At 42.2% G+C, this 26,831-nt stretch overlaps 2 protein-coding genes across 3 annotated transcripts in view; one reads left to right on the top strand and one right to left on the bottom strand.

Annotated features, from left to right (window-relative positions):
• LOC306735847 (FERM domain-containing protein 5-like) overlaps nt 1–16,051 on the bottom strand; it is a gene marked incomplete at both ends in the record, with an annotated part of 65,572 nt that extends 49,521 nt beyond the window's left edge. For both annotated transcript variants that reach the window (XM_079217407.1, XM_079217408.1), the window contains one exon: nt 15,950–16,051. In XM_079217407.1, the coding sequence (XP_079073533.1) occupies nt 15,950–16,051 (102 nt within the window). The remainder of the gene's footprint in view (nt 1–15,949) is intronic.
• A 2,671-nt stretch (nt 16,052–18,722) lies between these two features.
• Nucleotides 18,723–23,497, top strand: cry5 (cryptochrome circadian regulator 5). The gene is made up of 11 exons (XM_079217464.1): nt 18,723–18,779; nt 18,939–19,163; nt 19,270–19,464; nt 19,610–19,728; nt 19,864–20,018; nt 21,087–21,227; nt 21,468–21,635; nt 21,776–21,916; nt 22,651–22,802; nt 22,919–23,139; nt 23,236–23,497. Exons 2-11 carry the CDS (start codon nt 18,949–18,951, stop codon nt 23,295–23,297), a joined length of 1,569 nt encoding a protein of 522 aa, XP_079073590.1. The 5' UTR covers nt 18,723–18,779; nt 18,939–18,948; the 3' UTR covers nt 23,298–23,497.
• The last annotated feature ends 3,334 nt before the right edge of the window (nt 23,498–26,831 follow it).

Below are 26,831 nucleotides of genomic sequence, written 5' to 3'. Positions count from 1 at the left end.
ATATTTAGTAAATGCTGATATCTAAGAGTACATCAGGCCCGTGTGATCAATCCCTATCAGTGAGCCATTCATGCTGTCACCTCTCTGAGAGGAGGAAGAAGAAGACCCCTTATGGCATGCAGACTTGTGCTTCCTTCTTCTAGTTTTAAGTAACACACACACACACACACACACACACACACACACACACACACACACACACACACACACACACACACACACACACAGCGAGTGGCAGTGATGATCAGCGCCTGCGTAGTAGAACAGCAGCTCTCTCCAAAACGTCATCAGATTACTAAGCAGTTTGTTAGTCACCCTGCTCACTAATCTCACTCCTTAGCATTCCAGGAGACGGTGGAGAAAGTAAGATCAGAAAAGAGACAAAGAGAATATTAGAGAGGTGAATGAATGAATGAATATATACTTTATTAATCCCCAAGGGGAAATTTTTTTGTCATCATCATTAGCGCCTTACCACTTGAAATACAAACACACAAGATAAAAGATAAAATATATAAAGAAGCAACAATAAAAGATAAAATATATAAAGAAGCAACACAGGATGAGAGATATATACAAATTAAAATAAAGTAATATATATATATATATTTAAATATACACAATAGAATAGAATACAACTAACTGGAATGAAATATATTTATATTTACAGCTGAAGAGTGTGTTCATTAATTAAGTAAATAAGTAAACTAGATAAACAGATAAACAGATAGAGTGCACAGTGCAAAATATATATGGTACAGTGATGAACTAATCCACGGAGGAACTAGCAAGCGGTGACTTGTTGTAAAGCCGTATAGCTGTCGGCAGGAATGTTCTCCTGTAACGGTCCTTCTTGCAGCGGAGCGTAAGGAGTCTCTTGGAGAAAGTGCTCCTCTGGCCTTGCAGCAGGTGGTAGAGAGGGTGGTCCAGGTTGTCCAATATGGACAAAGGTTTCTTCAGCGTCCTCCTCTCCACCACCTGTCCCAGAAACTCCTGCTTACAGCCGATGATGGAGCCGGCCTTCTTAACTAGCTTGTTAAGTCTATTGGTGTCACCGGCTCCAATGCTGCTCCCCCAGCAGACAATAGCGAAGTACAGGGCGCTGGCCACAACCGACTGGTAGAACATCTCCAGCATCTTGCTGCACACATTGAAGGATCGAAGCTTCCTCAGGAAAAAGAGTCGACTCATCCCCTTCTTGTACACAGCGTTGACGTTGGCCCTCCAGTTCAGTTGGCTGTCGATGGCAACACCCAGGTACCTGTACTCCTCCACTGTGTCCACGTCCTCCCCCAGAACATTCAGAGGTCTAGGAGCTGTTGTCTTCCTCCTGAAGTCGACCACCATCTCTCTGGTCTTGGCCACGTTCAGAAGCAGGTGATTCGCACCGGCCCACTTCACAAAGTCACTCACCACTGCCCTGTACTCCTCCTCCCGTCCATCCGTAATACACCCGACCACTGCAGAGTCATCAGAGAACTTCTGCAGATGGCATGACTCCGTGTTGTACTGGAAGTCAGTGGTGTACAGGGTGAACAGGAAGGGAGACAGAACAGTTCCCTGTGGGGCTCCAACATCACTGACCACCATCCCAGACAGCACACAGCCCATTCTGACAAACTGTGGTCTGCCTGTGAGGTAGTCAGTGATCCAGGAGATGGTGGACGAGTCTACCCCCACCACCCGCAGCTTCTCACTCAGTAGCAGTGGTTGGATGGTGTTAAATGCACTGGAGAAGTCCAAGAAAGTGACTCTCACAGAGACACCGGTACCATCCAGGTGCGACTGAGCTCGTTGCAGCAGGTAGATGATGGCGTCGTCCACACCCACATGAGGCTGGTAAGCAAATTGTAGAGGGTCCAGCGACGATTTCACCTGTGGTCGGAGGTGAGCCAAGACCAGCCTCTCCAGCACCTTCATCACATGGGAGGTGAGGGCTATTGGTCGGTAGTCGTTGAGGACGGATGGAATCGACTTCTTCGGGACAGGGACCAGGCACGACGTCTTCCACAGCACCGGGACCTCCTCCTGCCTCAGGGAGAGGTTGTAGAGGTGCTGCAGGACACCAGACAGCTGGGTGGCGCAGGTCTTTAGAACCCTGGGGCTGATGCCATCAGGTCCTTCAGCTTTGCCTTGGTGGAGTTTCTCCAGCTGTCTTCTCACCTGGTCAGTCGTCACAGAGAGAGGGGGGAGGGTGGAGGAGCCTAATGTTGTTGAGGGCCCATTTGAAGAGCCATTGGGTGTTGAGGGCTCAGCGAAAGTGCAGCTCAACAGGGGGGCCAGAGGGGGAGGTGTGGAGGTGTGGTGAGAGGAGGAGACGGATGAGGGCTGTGAACTAAACCTATTGAAGAAACAGTTCAGCTCGTTGGCCCTCTCCAGGGAGCCCCTTGGTTGTCTCCCTCCCACCTTGAAGCCGGTAATCTGCTTCATCCCGTTCCACACCTCCCTTGTGTTGTTCTGCTGGAGTTTGGCCTCCAGCTTCCTCCTGTAGGAGTCCTTGCCCTCCCTGATCTTCACCTCCAGGTCGCGCTGGACTCTCCTGAGCTCATCCCTGTCCCCAGACCTGAAAGCAGCTTTCTTCTTATTAAGAAGAGCCTTCAGGTCCCTGGTGATCCAGAGCTTGTTGTTAGGGAAGCAGCGCACAGTTCGGGATGGTATGTTCACAGAACTTGATGTATTCAGTGATGCAGTCTGTCATGCTGTTGATGTCCTCCCCATGTGGTCCACACAGCACATCCCAGTCCGTCGACTCAAAGCAGTCCTGCAAGGCGTCGTTAGCCTCCTGAGACCACCTCCTAACAATCCTGGAGGTCGCAGAGGAACATACCTGGGTGTCAGCAGGACCAGGTCGTGATCAGACCTCAGACCTTTGAAGGGGTGGAAGGGCCACTGCCCTTCCCCCCCTTCAAAGGTGATCAAAGCCTGAAAGACAACAGACGGATTGTGTCTTTGTGTGTGCCGGGAAGAGTGCGAGAGGGTAAGCAAGAGAGCCAGGAAGAAAAGGCGAGGGCTCTTTGGCCGGCACTCGACTGAAGTGTATGACTGTTCTGCGTATGGAAGGGAGCCGATGATGACCACAGAGTTAGCCACAGTTAGAGAGGGGAAGAGCGAGAGCCAGTTAGAGAAGGAGTGCTTAATATTCCACGCACACACAGTTGCTCCACTATAGCGAGTTTAAAAATAGACGGCAGCAGACTTGTGGAGTGAGGAGCTGAGCTAAAAAAGAGTGTGCAGCCGCGTACAATGAGGGGGATCCAGACTGCTCCGAGTGATATGGAGGGGAGGGAGATGGAAGGCTTTAACCTTGGTAATGATACATATTGACTGAACCCCTCTTGTTTAACATAGTGCTTGAGAAACATGTGGTAAAATATCATCTGCTCTGATTCACTATTATTGTCCATGCATTCTTTTAGTTGCTGGTAGGAGTCCCAAAAATCAATGGACAAGGAAAATAAAGGATGAGAGCATATGAATGGATTTATTCTTTGTTTAGTTCATATCTGCTACAACATTACCTAACAAGTCACCGCTTGCCGGATCCTCTGTGGATTAAACACTGTACATGTTTATAGTTATCTACACTTAACATATCATATTACATACATTATTTGCATTTTTGCACTCTCCTATTGTTTGTTGTTGTTGTTGTTGTTATTTTTATTTATTTTCATTTACACCTCACACACTTAATATGCACATACATACTTGCACTCTTGCACTTCTACTGTTTAAGTTTAAGTTAATTTAATTTAATTCCTAAATTAATACTCTGTTATTCTTTCTTTCATCCAGCTATTTTATTGTTGTTGTTATTTTTATCTTTATTCTTTAAGTATTATTTTTGCATATATCTTATATATCTTTCATCCATGTTGTTTTTATATCTTATCTTATTTTCTGTGTAAATGGCTGCTACGCGACACAAAATTTCCCCTTGGGGATTAATAAAGTATATATTCATTCATTCATTCATCTCTCCAACTATGATTGTAAGATCCAATATATTATTCTGAACCATCTTTCATAATACAATTTCATTAGACTGGCATAGAGACATTGACTTATTTTAAGAATATGCAAATTGGTGTTCTTGCCTTGGTTAGATACTTGTTTGTCTCAAAGTGATATCAATCTTCTCAACAAATCTCAACAAGAAGGCAACAGAGTGTGTTTGCCAAACTGACAAACTATTCCTTTCACACTATATTCCTAATATACTGTAAACATAATTCATATTTGGCATTGCACAGATGCACATCAACTGCAGAGCAGACTGTGCCACATGCCAGTGCCAGAAGTTTGATTGCTTTCATTATATTTCTGAAGATATATACAGAGGCTTGATGCTTTAAAAGTCTTGAAACAGCATATACAGAATATTACATCACAACGAAGTTGAGACTATCACATCAAGATGGGGTAAATGCAACAGCAAATATACTACCAAAGCCACGTAATGTAATCCTAGAAATCTACATTTAAACAAGAATAAAATAATATACAAGTATTTCAAACTGCAGAAATATCTAGTGCACTTGCTAAATTAAGTTGCTCCTTCATAAAACACATGGCACTAACCTGCAAGATTTAACAAAAGCCGGCAAATCAACAGCGTCTCCTCCGAAGCCCTGTGAAAAATTGATAAGCCTAGACTAAATTTATATCAGTGCAAACTGCAGCCCCAGTTTTGCTCTTTCCAGGTCAAACTCTTGAATTAAATTTGATTCCAGATGTCTGAACTGTAGAGGTTTGTTTTATGTCCTATATTGTTTTCATTAAAAGACTACAGCACTGACATTCACAGTGCTTCAGCTACCACAAAAATGCTAACGTGCCCTGGCAGATGAGATGAAATTAAAAGGTTGTTGTCAGACTAGAGTCTGGTTCACACAGCAGGAGACGTACATTTTAATTTTGTGTCGGAGAAAACAATGAAATTAGGATATGTGTTTTTCCAGTGAAAGGACTTTACAGTATAGGAACGACTCTGTCTGCACTTTGGTCTACAGCAAGATTTGGCTGTTGCTGACCCTTTGATCTGGTGAAAAAGATCTAAAACGTATTATGTGGCCCAACAAGCTTCAACCAAATGATGACTTATTTAACATCTGTGACTTAAGAGCTTGCTGTGGCTGCTTCACAATAAAAGCCTTCAGGTGTTTCGCTAGGAAAAGGCTTTTATCATAATGTGAAGAGACAAATAAAATATGGAAAGTGAATATGGCCTCCAACTGTGATATAAAAGTAAAAACAGAACTATGGGCCTTTTCCCTTATCATTGATGGGGAATAGTGTGTGTGTGTGTGTGTGTGTGTGTGTGTGTGTGTGTGTGTGTGTGTGTGTGTGTGTGTGTGTGTGTGTGTGTGTGTGTGTATGTGTGTGTGTGTGTGTGTGTGTGTGTGAGAGAGCTCTTCTGGACTTGCGGACTGGTACAAAGTGCAATGATGTTTGTGCAGGGAAGGAGGGTTTCATCAATTCTGACTGTTTGTTTTACTGTAACCAATTTCATATCATAAACTGTGGGGGTTTCGTATTCATATTTATTCGTAACATTTGGGGTATTTAAAAAATACTATCAAAGAACAAGTATCGTTATCAAATTCAAATGTTTTCAAACGAAAATCAAATGAATCAAGCTCAAATGAAGAGTTTCCAAGTGCAGTTTGTGTGATTTGAACAATCACACTCAGATGATTAAAACCCTTTGTATGTCTTACCTTGAAGCTCTTAACCATTTCACTATCAGTGCAGAGTGTTTGAGCAATGAACACGGCTTTCACACCAGCTGTATTGAACTACTTAGCCAAATAATAGTTTTGCACATGGCTTTGCTTCTGTGGATCTAACAGGAAGAGCGCAGCTTCATCCACACATTAGAGCGCAAACAGCAGAGAGCCCACTCCCAGGAGACAACAAACAAGACGACTACAACGTAAACACCCACCCACCGCAGACCACAACACACGGCCTGGACGGACCGTACAGACGAAAGCACTCTTACATTAGTACATGGTGAGCCTAACAAACAGCAAAGACATTAGTGTAGCTGTGTCAGACACCACTGCACATCCCCAGGCATGTGCAAACTGCTCAAATAGCAAACACCAAATAATCCCAGCATTGCAGACTCTCATATCCTTCTAAGATTCATAAAAGTGATATTTGTGTGATAGAATTTACATATTTAAAATCAATGTTGTATTGCATCATCTCATCTCTACGCGTTCATGCATTTGCTCTCTGTCACTATGCTGCAGAGTAATCAGCAGACACAGTGTGTTACTATCGCGAGAGTCCAGGAGTCATGACACTCGTCTTTATGGTGTAATATCTCAATTTTCTCTTGTCCAATGTAAAACCTGCCTTCCCAAAGCACCTGCAGGCACACACACACACACACACACACACACACACACACACACACACACACACACACACTCCGAGGATACTGTTGTCTGTAATGTGCCGAGCCAGCAGGCAGCCCAACAGGACGTCAGCATCCGAGTGTAATTAAAGCTTTTTGCCTTTTCTTTACAAAGCACACCACACCCACCCCAGTGGACACAGAAAACGATTGTGCCATCCTTTATTTATGCATGACTGCACACAAATCAGATATGCAAGCGAACCCTCTTTTTTCTTTTAAATCACTGACACACAAATACCACCGGTAAGGAGAAGACATACACACTCTAACAATTAAGAGCAATTCTCTGAAAACATCATTAACGTATACCTGTGTCTAATGTCTAATATCAACTGCTGCAACCAGAAGGAATTGAACTATGAATAACACATGAGGCCCATGTCTGGGCAAACGAAATCACGCCAGAATGATTTCCAAGTTCAGTGAAACCGACATCAGTCTGCACAGAATCACCACTATGCCTGAACTCCTCCTCTCCGGTGACGTCCTCAACTCCACAGCAGGCTTTCTGCCTCCCCAAAATAAGCCCGGTCTCTCCTTTCAAGTTTGACATAAAAGAAGAGGAAGAGGAGCAGTGGCAAAGAGTTCAGTGAGAACAAGAAACCGCTTTCTTATTTCTGTAAAGCCTTAAAGATTTCCCTGCTGGAAAACCTGTGCTGAGGGAAGAAAGAGTTCTCTGCCAGTCTGACGTCAACCAGTGTTGAGAGGCTAATCTACATTCATTCTGCTAATCTGAAGAGCCTCTCTGAGGCGCTCTGAAGACGTGGTGTACCTCAAACACCTTACTGCAGCTGGGCTTAATGTTGTGGATGGAGTGACAGGATTTACTAATTGACAGATGTGTGAAAAGATGTTAGAAAAACAGACATAGAAAGAATTATAAACATGGCAACATCCATTTCCAGACCGTTTCCAGACCATCTCCCCAGTCCCCTGGTAGTCGTACTAAATAATCTCCGAGATGTAACTGCTCTCTGCATGCAGTGGGGTGATGCAGTTTGACTGGTTACAGTCTGGCTGCTGCTCAGTTCCCCATATTAAACCAGAATATCTTTATGCATCCCAAATATGACAGGGAAATTACTTAATAATGTTTCAGCTACAAAATGAAAACCCTCCATATTGGGGACTTTTACAAGACTGATTGTTACCATTTGAATTAACCTGATGCAGCTCAGTGTGACTCAATGTACTGTTGATCTACTCTTCTGCAGTCACTTCTTCATTTCCTCATGAGTTTGTTTGGACTCGAGCCCCCTGACGTGTCAGTAGGCTGTAGACAGACTCGTCGAGACAAATAGTTTCATTTTTATTTCTAAAAGAATCAAAGGCGACTGGAAAGACAATCAGCCTCCCTGAGAGATGTAATTCATCAGTGCAAAAAAGAGGCAAAGAATGCGTATTGTACATTACTTGTTGGCTTCCATTTATTTCCTGAAACTTTGGTTTGAGAGAAAAATGTGGTTGTTCTGCACAAAGAAGAGAAAGGCATTACTAGGGCCACACAGACTGTAACATATACGTGCATGTATAACTAACAGATTTCTATTAGTATAAGTACAAATGCTTAATATGCATCCTAATTGTTGCCAAAAGAGCAAAAGGCAGCATTACTTTGTGCAATTATATTATCATGGAAAGTAGGAAGAAGAAAAGAATAACATGGGGGCTCGGAGAGAAATTTTGACCTGATGACGGCACTAGATGAAAGTTGAGGGATCTTCAAAGTGGTGGACTGACCAACACTGTCATCTTTGGAGACCTGCCGCTAGCATGGCTAACAAGCAAGGACCCACTGTATATGTAAATAATGACTAAGTATACGTAAGCCTTTTACGTGGATAACAATGGTTGTGATGCCTACAGGCTTCAGCGAAAGGCCTCCAGCATCCTTATTGCTGTAATATGTATAGCATGTCTTTGCTGTGTCATTAAACAGTATCAGGATCAGTCAGGGCAACCTCATTAATCTGTTCAGCGGCAGTGGTACTGACTGAGAGAGGAGAGAGACAAAGACAGAGGGAAGAAGAGGTGAAATGAAAGGGAAAAGGAACAAAGTAGGGATTTTGTGGAATTTAGTGTCCAGCCAGGGTGAAAAAGCACAGAAAAATGAGAGGAAGCATAAAAAAGACATTGAATGAGAGAGAGAAAGAAAAAGAGAGAAAGAGAGTATGCAGAAAAAGCTTTGCTTCACTACTAACTGTGCCTCCTTCAGATGCTGTTATACAGTCAACACAGTGACATCACTGTGGAGCAACCAAACGCTCTACACATACTGGCGGGTTCTCATACTCCTGCTACTGCATCCCATAATCACATAGGCTGACCTCATCAAACACCTCATGTGCATCAGAGACTACCACCATTAAATATTCACTCATGTCACACACATTTAAAAAGCCAACAACCCAGCGAGCTCACCCTTAAATAGACAATTTCAGACGTCTCTGCTGCCATGATTTCAGAGTGAAAGCCTTCGATAGAACATGGAGGCACAAGAGCTCTGAGAATAAATCGCCCTAAACATTATTATCGGTAAATCAGCTTGTTAAATAAAGATAAAAGAACATGTCATTCAGATAGTGATAATCCATCCAAAATGTATCTTTTATATATGAAACATACAATAAGCTATATGGTTGAGGTGTATCGTCTATAAGGATACTTTGCTTTTGCATAGTAGTACATTATTATTAATATTAGTAGTAGTAGTATTTCATGGAAATCATGATTGAATCATCATTTGGGTTTGGATTTAATCAATTGGTTCAAATCTCATACCGATTAATCTGCACAGTATGTAGTAAAACAATCAGGCAGTGTTGTGAGCGGAGCCTGAACATCAACGCAGTCGTAGAGTTACTAGGGGTGGGAGGGTGGAATCGATACAGCACAGTATCGCGATAGCTTGCGTGGCGATATTGTATCGATACATGGAAGCCAAGTATCGATATTGTATGTAATCAATTATGGGGGGCATCGGAGAAATAATGCTGCGTTCACACCAAACCTCGTTTCACTCGCACGAGTAAACTGAAACGTTTCAGTTTACCGCGTTTCGTTTTTTGCGGAAAAAAAAGCTTTTCCGCAACCAATCGCGTCTGTGCATTGACTTTGCATGTAATCTGGTCGCGCGAATAATTTGCGCCACGTTTGGTGTGAACGCAGCATTATGGCCAACAGTCGCACGTCCTAATCTGAGAGCAAAACCTTGCGGGTTTAGCTCAACGTTTCTTCACATTATGAATTAACGGGTTATTTAGCCGGGCACCTTCACATCAGGAAGACATGTCTCTCTCAGGTTTCAGCAGGGCGGCATGTAGCTGGCAGCGAAGAGGATAAGCAGGAGCTAAAGCATATCCTACTTTGGTATCGTATTAAACCAGGTTTGAAAAAATGTACCAGCATTCCCAGTCTGTGGATTATTATTTGCTAAAATCTCTCCAATCCCATGCTTGTGAGCCACAGGCTGAATGTCTGGATGTCAGATTTGTCTATCCAATAACTATATGCTGAATACTTTATGATAAACCTTCATGAATAAAAGCTGACTGGATATGCAAGCACGCTTTTAACACCACTGTTCAGAGTTTAAGCTTTTTTAGCTGCAGTGTGAGAGCGAGGCTATCAACAGACTCAATAATAAACGAAGTATTTAGATGCCTAAAAATACAAACAGAACCCCTTTTTAATATTTCCCCTGTTGCTCCTTTAGCCAACATCTGGGAGCTTCCCAATCCAAGCAGATTTCTGTTATCAGCTGCTGAGCAGATCCACAGGAGCTGAGACCGAGAGCCCTGATCAAAGATAATTTAACAGCAGTTTCTGAGTGAAGTGTGTGCAATCCATGACTGCAGACAAGCATGTCCCAGCGTATCCAAGATTCAAACACCCAAATCACAGGTTGGTTGGTTGTCCAATGACTGCATAAAGTTTCAAAAGCTTGACAGTTAGGTTCCCAACATTGTTATATTGAGTACCCTATTGCTTATTTTATTTTTTACAGATTACACATTTACTGTAGTCAATAAAATGACATAAATATTGACAAATGCCCATCAGACGTTACCAGAGCCCAAAGTTATGACTTGAAATGATTTACTTTGTCTGACCACCAGTTAAAAAGCCCAAAGTATCTCATATTCAAAGATATAAAACTGAAAATGTGAGCACATCCTCACATTTGACAAGAGTAAAACGGCATATATTTTGTATTTTTATTAGCTATAGGCATGGCGTTATGGGTGGCTATTTTGGTCTGTCGGTCCAACACTATGGTCCAGACTCAAGTATCTCAGCAACCACTGCCCCGTTGGATTGCTGTGACATTTTACACGGATATTCGTGATTCCCAGAGGACCAACCCTAATGACTTTGGTAATCCCCTAAATCTTCTCCTGGAGCCACTAGAGGTTGACATTTTTGGTTTTGAGTGTAATGTCTGGACAACTTTGATGAATTGCCATACAATTTGACACAGACATTAATGTCCTCAGGATGAATTACTCACTTTGGTGACTTGTCACGTAGCACAATCATCCTATTTTATATTTGTGCATACTTTGGTTTATGAACAAATATCTGCAAAACTAATCCCCATCCGCCACAGCTGTTCTGTAGATTTTGAGCTAATTAGCAAATGTTAACATGCTAACAGGCTAAACGAAACATTATTATTTAAGTACAAGTGCCAATATGAATGTAATATTAAAGATTTTTGGCACATAAACTGTGTGGGCGTCTCCAACCGTACCTGCTAATTTAATTCATGTATGAGCAGCAAGGCAAATTGGAAAAAGGGGAATATAGATTGAGGGTGTGGTGATTAATAAACATGCTCTCAGTCAATGACATCACTGGTCTCATCACTCTGAAACAGCTGTGTCAATCACAGGTAGGTATAATAAAATGATACAAACATCAACATCCTCAATGTCGTATCGAAACCATTTCAGCATCCAAAATTGTCTCAGACATGAAGGTGAAGTGCTTTGTATTATATCAAGGATTGCAGTAGTGCAGTGTATTGGGACCACTCCAATACCTATCAGCCAAACGAAAGAACAAAACACTTTGTTATGTAGATCTAAATACTCCAGCAAAATAAAAGGCATCTGCATTAGTATTTGGCTGAAAACTGGTTTTGACCATTTTTTAAGACAAAACCTATAGTCTTTCAGGGTAAAATGCTCGCCATTAACATTATTTCAGTAAACGGAAGGCAACATTAGCAGAAGAATTACAACATCTCTTTCAATTTTAGCAGTGCATGCTAAAGAAAACAATATGAGTGCACAGAGACCACTTAAGAGACAACCTATTTCAATAATGCATTCGCAACGCAAAACGAGAGGAACTCCTTCCAAGTTCTGCATTTGGCTTCAAAAGAACGGCCCTAATTTCATTAGTGGACTTTACGGGATCTGACTTGGTGCCAGGTCACGTGACTGAACCACTCACTCACAGTGATACGGTACGTCTCTCTGGATCAATGATTTTCCATCATTCATCTTGATTTCGATCTTTGATGCACATCTTTTGGTTCACGGTAGGAATATTATTTTAGGGCAAATGTCCCACATTATCTGTCTCCAATCTTTACCCTGATGGTTAACCTCATTATGTTTACTCAATAAAACGTGAGATTAAGTGTGTGATATACATCTCATAGTTCATGCAATGGATTTGAATCACATAGCTTTGTATGTTCCTATAATAAACTCATGCAATGTAACTGTGTGGAATGTGGGGCATTAAAGTGTATATTCTACTCTTCTGTGTTATCTAATGAGCTACTGCTGATTAACACTGGTACACCGTAGCTGCTCAATTACAATCCATAATAATTCAAAGCCGTTCAGGATATAACTGCCGGGAAAAAAATATATGTCAAAATAATCCCTGTGTTTCTTTAATTGCAGTCACCATATATTGAATGGGGCTATGGCTTCATCTAAACAAGAGACACAGTAAATAGTGTCCAGGACAAAACAAACAACATAGACAGTAACTTAAAGCGATAGGACACAAATGTGGTAAACCCCCCGGACTATACACTGATAATCATTAATAATACCAGGAAGGTGTGTGTAGGGGTTGCCGTTTGTTCATCGTAATGAAGGAACATGCAGTTGGAAGATCACACACTTTTACTTTGAGAAAATGGCCAGTGTGCTACATGCCGCAGCACCTTCCACTGCACTGCCGCTGGTATCTTTAAAATCGTGGCTCAAAAAATTGCTTCTAGTCTTGGTGGACATTTTGCTGATGTGTATCACCAACATCATCTCGTAACTAAACATAGTACCACTCCTGATGATGTGTTTCCGTACTGCCTCCAAGTCCCTGTCTTGGGCTTCCCAAAGCTTCTATGGTGCCTTTGAGCACCCTTCTCAGCACTTTCCACATTTTTCCCAACCAATTAATCCTGTATTGAGGCTTTTAGAGAGTGTATTTTGACTGTGAGGAGCCTGTGAATACCCTGGTGGAAGGAATGGTTTTGAAATAACAGAAGAAATCAATAAAGACAAGTCTTCCCATGCTTCCACGGTAATGATGTAATCAGCAACAATATTCTCTCTAGGAGTAGGGGGCAGATGAATGGGTGGTGGTAGTGGAATCGGATGAGGCTGGCAGGTAAGCCTGGCTAACTGACGGGCAAAGGGAGTCTATCCTTCTCTTCTCTTCACACCCTTCCTTTTTCACTCCTTGCCGTCTTCGCAGTAATATTTCTTTCCCCATTTATGAAGGTCATATCGACCATCATTTCACTATGATGGGATTTCAGTATGACAGCAGCAGCTCGAGGTGTAGGCTAATTGAGCTAAATAGTGTGACTATTGTTGAGCCCCACGAGGGGCCTTCGTTCTGGGCCACATCTCCAAGGTGCGTAGGAAAGGACAGCAGCCATCCGCTCCCATTCTCAGCCAGTCAACAATGTTGCCATGTGACACGAAGGTCACTGAGATGTCCTTAATGCAGATGAACAACATGAGGGGTTCACCAGGGATTATTTAGCTTTCCAGACACTTTGTTTAGACCATAATTAATATAACTCCCTAAATGCTGTGTTCACATATTCTAATGCTAGCAAATAAATGGTGACGTTTTTGTAAAAAATAGACAATTGATTAAGCCGATGATCCTATTTATGTTTTCATTTTGACCCGCTGTGTTTCATCAAGAGCCCCATAGTGTGACATAATGACATATTTCATTATTTATCATGGTGGAAATAATGAAATATGCCAATAGGGAGCTCTCTCAATAGAAGCTCCACTAGAAATTAAGCATGTGGTCCCTGCTGTGTGCTTTCAGTTTCTAAAAGGGTGGGGTCAGCATATTTTGACAGCCAGACATTTCACAGAGAATCATGACTCATGAACAAAAGTGAAGAGGGAATAAGTGCAGGCTGTACTTTGGTAAACACATACAAAAAAATTCCAGACACACTGTCTTCCGCTGCAGTCAGAAGGTAAAACGTGACATAGTATTTTGCTTTTAAAACATTAACATTAAAACTGAAAGGTAAGTTGGAATGTTGCATCAACAGCAAAGCATTTATTTTCACTCAAATGGAATGAATACAAAGTTAACCTCAGGGCCTTTATTTAGTTATGGACAGGACGAGCACAAGCAGGGACCCCGAGACTGACGTAAAATCACCATTTCATCTGTCCCCCGAGGATTGCCACTTTAAGTTGTTAGACTTTGAAAGGCTTGCTTTGCCTTTGCCATCAGATCCTATAAACAAACAGGTGCTCTGATGGTCTTTGTTTGTTGTCATCTCCAATTCAGCAGCAATGGAAGCCCTTTGAGCAACAACCTTCAAACGCAGTTCCAGCAACTCCAATAACCAGGTTAGAGGACGCACACAGACTTCTGAATGATGCAGCTGCACTAAAGACATTGCAGGGATGCACACACACACACACACACACACACACACACACACACACACACACACACACACACACACACACACACACTTGATTTAAAAGGGAAGTAATGGACATTAATCACTTGCGCTTACTCCGCCGCTCTGTCGCTTATAAACACTGAGTGTGTTTACTGACTCGAGTCATGTCTCGCCTTCATTCATGTCAATACAATTGATTTTTGAGACAATTCAAGAATTACAAGAAATAAAGAGAAATGCATCACACAAATCTGCAAGGGACACACTGAGTGAGGGCCTGACTGACTAATCCATTGTGCAGATTTAGGTAATCTATATTACTGAAGAATATGCAGACCTATTAACAAACCTGCCCAAAGGAACAATAAACACTAAGCAACCACCTTAGTTCCTTCTATTTGACAGCAAGCCTCAGTCACCGGAGACTAGAATCAATGCTTCTCTGCCACGGTATCAACAATGAATAAAAAGCAATGATGAACTGAAACAAAAAATACAAAGTGAGAATAAGTTAAGTAGAACTGAAGTGGTGTAGTGGCGAGCACTGTTAGCTCAAGAGGGGCCTGGGTTCTGTGTGGAGTTTGCACATTCTCACCGTTACAGTGTGGGTTCCCTCTGGGTTCTCCGGCTTCCTCCCACAGTCCAAAGACATGCAGCTTAGGTTAATTGGAGGCTCTAACTTGCCCGTAGGTGTGAATGTACCCTGTAATAAACTGGCGACCTGAACCCTGCCTTCACCCAATGTCAGCTGTGATCAGCTCCCCCATCTTCATAAAATGCTGCTTTCCATGAGTTTACTTTATCGGTATAGGTTTTAGGAGACAAAACATGTCATGAATTGAATCTAAGCAAAGGCTATTGGGGTCCAAAGGTCATAGCAAAGTGACACTCCGTGGTCAAACACAGGGTCAGTCTGAAGGGCAAATTGACAACTCAGGGTATGGTACCTGCTTTGTTGAGGCAAATTAAGATGTGCCCACCCTCTATTTGGACTAATCAGAATATAAAATCTTTGTTATGGGACAAAAACCTCTGCCTGTATCACATAGCCAAATGATAAAGAAATCCTCTGCATTATAATCGTTCAAGATCAGATTAATCAGATTTGTTTCATACCAATGCATGCACGCATAAAGCAAATGACAGCTTCAACAGAGATGTATGTTTGTTTCATTTTGTCATCTGTCAACATCGTGCTAATTAATAACCCTTGACGCAATGCACATCATGATGACTACACAGGTAGTCTATATGGATTCTGACGAAAGCAGCATCTGCAGGCCATTGATGACAGACGTGTTGGACATAAGCACGTAGCATTCAAATATATTGTGTGTGACATTGCATGGGAGTTAAGCAAAAAATGGGAGTTAAGCAAAATAAGCTTTTCATTGTACAGAGTAACTGTCTGTTATCTGTGCATATGACAATACAAATATCTTGAATCTCTTGAGATGACACGTCCTTTGCAGCGGGTTGAGAGAGAGGGAGAGATGTGCTGGGGGAAAGTCGTTTTACCTGATCACTGCCCGTTACGTGTGAACGGCACGTCCTCCACAACAAGGTGATCTGACAAACAGGACATGTTGGTCCCCACTGACCTGAATGGTGCAGGTGTACTCCGAGTCGTCCAGCAGCCTCACAGTGCAGTTGCATTCCCGGTCCAGACTCCTGATGCTGCTGCTCATCAGTCGGCTCAGCATCTTCTCGGTCGTCTGTGTACGGGACCAGGGAGAAGGGCGCGCAGCACATACATAAGCGACAAGTTGTATCTTCTGACACGTTAAAGACGTTGTTAAGTCCAGCACCTGGTCAGCGGCGTTGACGGTGCGGTGCGCAGCGGCGGCGGTGGTGCATCGTTTTATCCGCGCGCGCGCGCGTGTGTGTGTGTGTGTGTGTGAGAGAGAGAGAGAGAGAGAGAGAGAGAGAGAGAGAGAGAGAGAGAGAGCTGACTGGCCGAGGTACTAACACGGTGAGGAGTGGGACTAGTGCTGCTGCTGCTGCACTCTCTCCCTCTCTCTCTCTCTTTCTCTCTCTCTCTCTCTCTCTCTCTCTTTCTCTCCCTCTCTCTCTCCCTCTCTCTCTCTTTCTCTCTCTCTCTCTCTCTCTCTCTCTCTGGTCCGGTAAGACGGTCTGTCCCCCCTCACCTCTCCTTCTCCTTGCCGTCTCCTCGCCGTTGCCATGCCGCGGTAATGCTGCTGGGCGGGCCGAGGCCGGTGAGTGGCGAGTCCGTCAGCCAAAGGCAGCCGCGACCGAGGCGCTGCCTTCACAGAATAAGTGACGACCGGAGACGGAATTCCGATAGGCTGGTGTTCATCGTGACTTCAGCCACATGGTGGGGAATAATAACACAGTTGGGAGGTGGAGGGGCCTTCAGTTTCACAAGTGAAAAATGGACAGGACAGGCGCTTAATGAATTGATAGATTGAAATTCAACATTTGATCACGAGGCACATACTGTGCTTTTTTAAACAATTTAAAACTAAAAGCAAATAGGCTAAAAACAACACATCAAAATTACATTTTAGATACATGAATGCCCTTCAAATTCTAATGACTTCAACGAAACATTTTAATAGCCAAGCACGAACCAGTTTCCTCATTTTACCAGTCATTGACTCGCCCTCTTTGTTTAATGGCGATATTTCCGACATATCATGAAGGCAGCAACACATTTAACATTGTTGGCTCCACAGGTTGATTACCTGTCTTTTCTCATGAAGTCGTCACGACTACGGTGTGATATGCAGTCATGTAAAGCAACGATAATCATTGTTTCTGTCTGATGATATTACTGTTGACTATTATTCTCATGTCTCATGTAAACAGATTAATTTTGATATAAAAGTAAAATCTGGGCACCAACATATATACTTTACTAAATGTAGTACTAAATAAAGAATAAATACACAAATAAGTAAATAAACAAGCAAATAAAGGTAGCATTCTCCTTCACATTCACGTGCGTATACCACTTAGCAGAATGCATTGATTGAGCTCTATTGAAACCAATGGGGATTCAAATGATGCTCAAAGGTTATTGTTAAATTTCTCAGATCTTTTTCTGAGAGCAGTTGCTGTCACGAGCAGGCAACCTTGAACAGCCACAGTTTGAGCTAAACTGTGCACAGTGTAGTTTCTGGTTTCTTTGACGGTGTCTCCCTCTGGTGGCGCTTGATGGTAAAGACAACGAAGTGTGGACAATTAGGAAAAACACAATTGTCGACCACTGAGTGGTGGAAGAAGTATTCAGGTCCTGTTTTCTGGTTAACAAAAAAAAATACTAAAAAGAGCTAGCCCAACTGGAGCGCATGCGCACTTAACATCTCATAATTTCGACTTTCTATCTCATAATTATGACTTTTTTTTATCTCATAATGTTTTTATTTTACTGGCGGAAATGGGCTATCATGAAAGTCCTGATTTGCTTTGCTCTTATTGTGTTTTTGGATTGGTATTACTTCGGCATTAATGTGCATATTGCTTTACTGCTGTATATGTTTAATGTTGCGCTGTTGGGTATGTTTGTGTCATCATTGTATGGTGAGAATCGCGTAGCGTTATCTTCACAATGTACACTTTTGTAACGATACAATTTTCAGCTATCTAAATGTTGTTGTTGTTTATAGGCCCAAATTGTGTATCTTAAGAAGGAGGAGGATGTCCACAACCCGTATAGGAACGTTTTGTATTATTATATATTAACATTAAACTAGGAGATTGCCTAAATGGTTTTCATTTACTCAAAGTACCTCGTAGCCAAACGTTACATAAGTAGATGTAGGTCTACTTATTTGACCAGAGGAAACCTTAACGTAAAATGGATTTCCATGCGAAAAAATAAGGCAGTTGTTTAAAGTAGTCGTGCCCCTAACATAAACTACAATGACAAAAATACAGCCCATCTGCCGTGACATTGTATCGCAATGCCGTGACCCGGATTCGAACCGGGGTTGCTGCGGCCACAACGCAGAGTACTAACCACTATACGATCACGGCGAGCTACGATGAGCTGGCGGATTTTCAGTGCAAGAAACTTCGTGTGTTGAATGGGACAAAACCTCGATTTGTCTATATAGCGGATTGAGAGAGCTGCTGCTGCTACTTGTAGTTTCTCTCACCGGAAGTCAACGTGAAGGGCACGTATCCTGCACCATTCCTTTCAAGAATCTTCCCAAAAGCACCTTTTATGATATATTTGTTTAACTATGTAAACTTGCAGCATAGCTTGTATTGTTTGCGCAGTAGGGACATCTGGTGTACACACGGACACACTGCAGGGGCTGCACGTGACACACACCTCCTTTCTGGTTGGCTGATTCTGCTGCAGACGTAGCAGAGCTTCCCGTTTTGTAACGCAAGTCAACATGCTGATTACCAAACTAAATACCTCAGCAAAGAACTGCATCGGCCAAGCGTAACTGTGTTGAGGTAAAGTTTCGCTTCGCAACTGTGCATCGTTTTGGGGGTTCTCTTGTAACTCCTTTGCGCTGCGACATGATGTTGTCATATTGTAGGTTCGTTGTTGTGGGTCTGTGTGGAGTCATTCCCGTATGCCTCCTCTAGGGCTCATTGTGGATGTGTTCACAGGTTCAGAGGCATGGCTCATACATGTGTTCACTGGTTCCGCAAGGGCCTCAGGCTGCATGACAACCCAGCACTGATGGCTGCTCTGAGGGACTGTAAGAAGCTGTACCCGGTGTTCATCCTGGACCCTCACCTCCACAACAACACCTGTGTGGGGATCAACCGCTGGAGGTTCCTGGTCGGAGCCCTCAAAGACTTGGACTGCAGCCTCAGGAAACTCAACTCCAGGTAGACAGAAGGACGACATTGAGAAATATTGAATATTAACAAAGTTTGAAACGCATATGATTATTATGATCATATTCTGATAGTGTGGTGTGTTTGGCACCTCCAGGCTGTTTGTTGTGAGGGGGAAGCCAGAGGAAGTGTTCCCCGAGCTGTTCGACGAGTGGAAAGTAACAAAGTTGACCTATGAGTACGACACAGAGCCCTACAGTCTGAGCCGGGACAAAGCAGTGAGCACATTGGCCAAAGAACACGAGGTCGAAGTCATCTACAAAATCTCGCACACTCTCTATGATATAGACAGGTATTATTTACTAATGCTGAACAAACCATTCACATATTGGGGTGTTGTTTCCTTACCTTACTTAAATTCTATGCAATTGTTACTTGTGAAATATTAGATTTTGGGGTTGCATCATATGTTGTTTTAATTGTCTTTCATGTCTCAGGATAATTGAAGAAAACAATGGGAAGGCTCCGCTTACTTATAATCGTTTGCAGGCGATAGTGAAGACTCTTGGTCCTCCTAAGAGACCCATTCCTGCTCCAACGATGGACGATATGAAAGGTAACTTCTGGATCATGGATTCCATGGAAATACAAACTAAAAACAATTAGTTTAAACGTTAATTAAAAGCTAGCCTATGAAAGTAAATGCTAAGAAGTGACTGATTTAAAATATGCCCTTTTTCTTCCGTCACAGATGTGATGACGCCTTGTTCAGAAAACCATGAGCAGAAATACGAGATCCCCACACTGGAAGAGCTCGGCCAGGACACTGCAGCTCTCGGAGAGGAGCAGTTCCCTGGAGGAGAACAGGAGTCTCTGAGGAGATTAGATGAACATATGAAAAGAACGGTATTTCACACTTGTGTATTCTTCATCTCTTCAACTCACTTTTGACATGGTAATGAATTAATGGCATACGTCTTCTCAGAGGAAAATCACAATAAGGTGAGACGGTGTGATTTCAGTGTTTAGACCTGCCTTTGCTCTCTTTCTACATACATGATTATGATCTATTCTCAGTTTTATATCTTACAGTTGATTCACAACCGTGGAACTATAAGGTTCATCTGACATCTTTTTTAAATACTAGTCCTTCACATTTTACAGATTTAAAGCACGACAATGTCACTGCTGTAAAACCACAAGCCTCAACAAAATGAGGAAAAACAGGAGCTGGAAGATCTCAACCAGCAGCTCTAGGCAGAAAAAGACTCAGGATCCAGGTGGAGACGGACTGGAGGCTGTGGACTCTTTACCTAAAAAACTGGACGACATGGAAAGGATGTGAGAGAAGCGTTCAGCTGAGAGTCAAGCCCAAATCTGAAAAGCACACACTTGATCATGAGATCCTGGAGCTGCAGCAAATGCTCTTCAAAGATCAGGACTTGAGGAACCAGATGGATATTGAAAACCTGACTTTGAGATCGAGGAGGCTGTTTGTAAAGAGTTTGACGGACGGCTCCAGAAAAAGATGAAACTGAAGGCAGAGGAAGTGAGGAGCAAACTGGAGGCAGTCAAAATCAGTGAGGTACTTCTCCAAAGACTGGAGGAGGCCTAAACAATCACAGAGAAGCTTTTAGCTGAAAGCCAGATGCTTATGAAGAAGCTGACGAAGGATTAATGCAAGCAGAAAGCTCTTGTTCGAGATATCGTGGATCTTCCACAGACTCTTCATCAAGAAACGGTTTTGAAGGTCCGGACAGATAAAATCGAACTGGAAGTCACTGAAATTGTGGAAGCTCTTCAAAAGAGAATTGAGCTGGAAGAGTTAATACATATTGGATTGTATATAATTACTAAGTATATGATATCAATGTATTTGTTAAACAGAAAAAGAAATACCCAGGAACAGAAAATGTACACATCTCATCTTTGATGGAAATGCTCCGTATGATTTACATCATGTCTTTTCTTCAGGGATGGGTGTGCGGCTTTGAGAAGCCACAGACTTCTCCAAACTCTCTGAGCCCCAGCACTACTGTCCTCAGTCCATACGTCACGTTTGGCTGCCTGTCTGCGCGCACCTTCTGGTGGAGGCTGACGGACGTCTATCAGGGGGTGAGTGTCACCATGCAGTGCAGGATGCTACACCAGGAATAAGGCTGCACAACTGATGGGCTGTAATAGAATTGTAGCTTAACTTTCCTCATTGTTAAATACATTTAATTACAAAAAACAGGTATGCTGTTGCTTTAAGCTTCATAGACACAGCAGGAAATGTGTTTATAGGTTTAACTATTTATGTATGGGTCTAACTTTGGACTTAGTCTGACTGCTGTGTTTGTGTGGCATTTGCAGAAGAAGCACTCGGATCCTCCAGTTTCCTTGCATGGCCAGCTACTGTGGAGAGAGTTCTTCTACACAGCTAGTGTGGGTATCCCCAATTTTAACAAGATGGAGGGCAACCCTGTATGTACCCAGGTGGATTGGGACACAAACCCTGAATATCTGGCTGCATGGAGAGAGGTACTGAATCCTTTAAAATTTTGAAATGGAGAGGAATGCAAATAACTGAACTACATAATTCTCACGGTAATTCAGCATTGCTATTTTTCTTCGATCATAAATATTTCCTGTCACCCTGAATGTGCTGATTATCCTTCAAGGCTCGGACTGGCTTCCCCTTCATTGATGCCATCATGACTCAGCTGAGGCAGGAGGGCTGGATCCACCACCTGGCCCGGCATGCTGTCGCTTGTTTTCTCACAAGGGGAGACCTGTGGATCAGCTGGGAAGAAGGGCAGAAGGTGTGTAAAATTAAATTGCATCTAGTGCTTCTGTAGATTGAGTACAAACCACATAACCAATCCAGGCCAACAGCGCTCGTTTCCATGCACAGTTTACAGTGTGTGGGAGGAAGCTGCAAAATAAAAAATACCTATTTATAAGTCATGATGAAATGGCAAAAGACAACCAGAATAACCCTAAATAAGTATATTTAGGTCATATATATATATATATATATATATATATATATATATATATATATATATATATATATATATATATATATATATATATATATATATATATATAAATAAATAAAAACCTGGCACTGCAACACACTAAAAAGTAAAGTAACATTCACTTAAAATCCTAAAAGTGAATTGAGTTATGTGGATCCCATTTACAGGATTTAAATATTATCAAAAGTTTTTCTTTTTTGCAGCCATTTTATTATTTCTCACATTAAAGTCGTTTTTTAGGTCTTCGGTGATACTACAGCATGTGTGTGTGTGTGTGTGTGTGTGTGTGTGTGTGTGTGTGTGTGTGTGGGGGTGGGGGGGGTCGTGTAAAAAGCCTCAAACTGTCGGCACTCAAGTTGCATTGTGGGAAATGTAGGTGCCAGGTTTTGAAAAGAATGAAAACAACATAATTCAACCGTATTCTGCTGAATCGTTTTTGATCCTTTTTCAACCAAGGGTTTGAGGTGTGCAATGCTAAATCTGTGGAGTACTCACTTTGCTAACTTCCCCTGAAGGTGTTTGAGGATCTTTTATTGGATGGGGACTGGGCTCTGAATGCTGGAAACTGGCAGTGGCTCTCGGCAAGTGCCTTCTTCCACCAGTTCTTCAGGGTCTACTCTCCTGTCGCATTTGGCAAGAAAACAGACAAAAATGGAGACTACATCAAGTAAGATCATACACCTAACAAATTATACACATATTGTATATACATGCAATATATGTATGTATCATAATAGGACCAACAAGTAATGGTAATAATTTTGCCTCCACTCTACTTTATAGAAAGTACCTTCCTCTTCTTAAGAAATTCCCGGCCCAGTACATCTATGAGCCTTGGAAAGCTCCACGCAGTGTCCAGCAGGCAGCAGGATGCATTGTGGGTAAAGACTACCCACATCCCATCGCACAGCATGAAGTGATCAGCAAGAAAAACATCCAGAGGATGAAGTTTGCTTATGCCAAGAAATCGGCAGACCCTGCTGGTCCACCCCGCAAAAAACAAGGTAGTGCAAGAAAAGTACATTTTTCTGAGAAGTTTATCTCATCTGATGTTTACAGAACATACTGCTTCATTAATACTTTCACTTTTCCGCCTATAGGTGTAAAGCGCAAGGCTCCATCTGTTGTTGACATGCTGATGAAGAAAGATAGAAGAAAGTAAGGTTGCATATATGAATGCATAGTAATAGAGGTTGTATATGTGCAGGTACTCTATTATGCCTACATCGTTCCTATTTTATATTTTGATTACTGTTTTTATATTGTATTTATATCAGTGTTTAATAGTGAGTGTTATACTTGTATAATGTTTCTTGCATAGAGATTACGTTAAAATGTATAAAGATTGATGGTTTCATCTTGTTGGAAGGCTACAGTTTATTTTTTCTTACTCTACTACAATCTATTCAGTTGTTAATATTCAATTATAGTTCATACAAAATATGTTCCAAATATTCACAAGTGAGGTGATGTTTTCAATTTTGTTAGCTAAATGCTGTCAATGTTTAGGGATTAATGTCCATTTTCAGTAGTTTATCCTGCATAAGAGTGATACATCAACAGACAAAAATATGTTGTATCTTTGAGCAGCAAATGGACAAACTCATTAGGCTTGTTCGAGATGAGCCCGTTCTGCGCAGAATCGATCGGCGGCGATCGGCGTGCAATGCATGCCGGTTAGATTTGTGTCCGACTTGGTCCCGACTTGCTCTGACGTCATGCACACGTGGTCAACGATACTCTCACGAGACCAAGCCGGCTGTCGATTCAGAGTCAGTCGCCGCAGTTGCTCTCAAACGACTGCTTGGCCCAGTGCATGATGGGAAACGCCTGGCTCTCGCCACATCAGAGAGCTGATTGGCTCTTAGATCTGACAGCAAACACCACGTGTTGTAGAAAATCCTTATTTTATGTGTAGTTGTAATACTTAACCCTCGATTATTGACTATTCGTCTCAATGGTTAATCTAAAAACACATCTTGTGTGGTTGATAATATAAAATCGTATTTTCATAACACATATCTAAACCAGTAGTAATGTATTTCACAGGCAGACATAAAAATACCAAAGGATGCAGCTACACAGTCATTTCTACATGAATATATTTATATTTATAAACACATATAATAAATCCAAACATGATCTGTAAACTACAAGTAAACAAAAGTTCGGAACTAACAGGAAGTACTTTTTTCCGTGACTTCCTGTGTATACTTTGAAGGCAGCTGACAACTGTCCGATTTGATTGCAGTTTATTGTCAACGCCTCCTGCTGCGGCCGCCTGCTCTCGTCTGGATTCCAGGCGAGGCGCAGCTCTAATGACAGCTTGTGCACTGGTTGTACTTTGAAGCTCTCACTATTTCCACAAGAGGACACTGTAAATCCACCTGCTGGGAAATTACTTTGTCGCAATACTACTGAAGGTCATATATTGGTTGAATTGGTCATGTTTAATATTTGGTCAAGAATATTTTTGACAAATAATTTTGAATACATATGGCGTTGGAAGATGTAGTACATTTAACCCTCAGCAGCTGTGGTCCACACTGAGCAGCGGCTATGTTCATATTGTGTGCAGAAAAGGATCAAAACATTTATATTGCATGCCTGTCAAACCGATTATATTTGGCATAATTGATATTATCTTGTTATAAATCGTGTGAGAGAGTGTGACCTTACACAAAACGGAAAAAGGCTACATTTATCCCATTCATCATAATGGCCATCGGCCCCTGTCTAATCTGTGTGCAGCAACATTAACTTTAGCCCATTAGTCAATATAGGCAACATGCTGTATGTTTACGGTCTGAGCATGTGATTGGCTGAGGGCAGTGTGAGCAGTCACTGTGTGTGTGTGTGTGTGTGTGTGTGTGTGTGTGTGTGTGTGTGTGTGTGTGTGTGTGTGTGTGTGTGTGTGTGTGTGTGTGTGTAGGGGGGGGGCACAGCTGTCACTGGAGGCAAAGTCTTCTTCTGTTTCGGCTTCCTTGGAGCTGACACTGGTGTGAATAACCAGAAGATGATGTCACAGCCTCAACAGCGGGCCAGGCGTCCGTACAAAGCCAAGCTCAGTTTCCACAGAGACCTCTCAAACATCAAAACAATCTGCTGTCATACTGTGCATGCGTGGTGGAGGGTGTTTGAGGGGTACATCTGGCACCGGGCCACCATGCCAGTAAACTCTCACGCCAGACCCATACAGGTCTGGATAAACTGATCAATCAATTATAACAGATTCATTTTGTTTTGCATTTGTGATCCGCTAAACATTTTAAGTTGGCCCTAGCCCCAAAAAGATTAATCTGATTAAATCCCATTTATAATGGCCTCCATCCGAGTTGGTCCACTGGTGCGCCCCTCTCCCCGTCTGTGTGTCGACACCTCGCCACTCACACCATCTTGGAGCTGGGTGCTTTAATATCCCAGTTGGATTAGGACAGCATGTTCCCATGCAGCTGGCGTTTCATGTTTCTTAAATAGTAGTGATTTATTTCAGGAGTTTATTTGCTCCAGGGGTAGCACCATCAAACAGTTAGTTCCCATTTTCTCCAATAACAAATTCACTAGTTCAAAGAATAGAAGACACTAACTTTATTTTTTTTATTTTTTTTACAAACCACTGACCACAATGGGCCCATAAGCCATGGGCTTTTTTAACATTAATTCAGAGCATAATTCATAAGAAATGTTTTTAATCAACTCACACTACTAAAGATTAGGAATGCCACTTGATTACCCAACAGAACCAAACAAGAGGAAACACTCAACACTGGCTGGTAGTCTGTATTTTAGACAGGAGCGGGATTCATTACCTCATACAATGTCGCCTCATAAATCATCAGTGGACGTGCCCATGTTAAGATTTCATGCGTCAGTGCCGGCAAATAATAGAGGCTTTTAGAGCCCCGTCAGTCATCACATGTACCTGTTGTCGGGCTAAACTTTACCTGCTGAGAAGTCACACACGGCACCTGTTCATAGCAAAAACGTTGCAACTGTTAAATTGCACAGAAACATTAAACGACACTGACATTCATTTTGGCTGACTGCGTAAGAGAAGAGCACAGAATGATTTGGTGGTGAATGCAGGTGTTCTACGAGGGCCAGTTTACACCCCAAAATGTGTTTTTCTCTTTTAGTCTTACTAATGACATTATAACCAGAGAAAGCACGAGGGACAAGAAGAAGTCATGTGAGGGAAAGGTTCATGACCACATGCTGAAAGGTCACTATTTATTGGAGTTCTATGGAGCTGGTAAATATATGCCACAGTGAAACAGCTGACAGTGGTCCAATTTGCTTCATACCTTTTGTTCAATCCCCAACTCCTCTGGCATCCAACAACAGTCCTCTAGACCTCCTCCATTACCACTCTGCCTCTAATGACTGATTATAACAATTTACATTTGGCCCGCAGTGACCTCTTTGTATTTCTGACACTGCACAATTATATTTGCAAAAGACAGATAGTGGTATCAATGAAGCCAGAGGTAGTGATCTCAGTGAGCATCATCTGTAGCCCCAACTATAAATCTGACAGACTTAAGCCACAACATGATTTTGAGAAGAAAAGCACAAGGCAATGGGCATGCAATGTCTAAATATTGCCCCCAAAACGCCAACAGAATTCAGATTTGAAGATCAATTGTAAAATAATATATGTAATAATTTGGCCAAAATAGGTAGGAAAAAAAAACTT

This window comes from Taurulus bubalis, assembly GCF_910589615.1.
Source record: "Taurulus bubalis genome assembly, chromosome: 4".
Lineage (NCBI taxonomy): Eukaryota > Metazoa > Chordata > Actinopteri > Perciformes > Cottidae > Taurulus > Taurulus bubalis.
The sequence above is the reverse complement of the archived record's forward strand: the minus strand, read 5'-3'. Positions and strand labels throughout refer to the sequence as shown.

What these genes read in the sequence shown, in the direction of transcription:
- cry5 (XM_079217464.1), top strand. Translation starts at nt 18,949, where the DNA reads ATGGCTCATACATGTGTTCACTGGTTCCGCAAGGGCCTCAGGCTGCAT. An exon ending in TGACGGACGTCTATCAGGGG is followed by an intron (nt 21,228 to 21,467) that starts GTGAGTGTCACC and finishes TGGCATTTGCAG; the next exon opens with AAGAAGCACTCGGATCCTCC. An exon ending in AAAAATGGAGACTACATCAA is followed by an intron (nt 22,803 to 22,918) that starts GTAAGATCATAC and finishes TCTACTTTATAG; the next exon opens with AAAGTACCTTCCTCTTCTTA.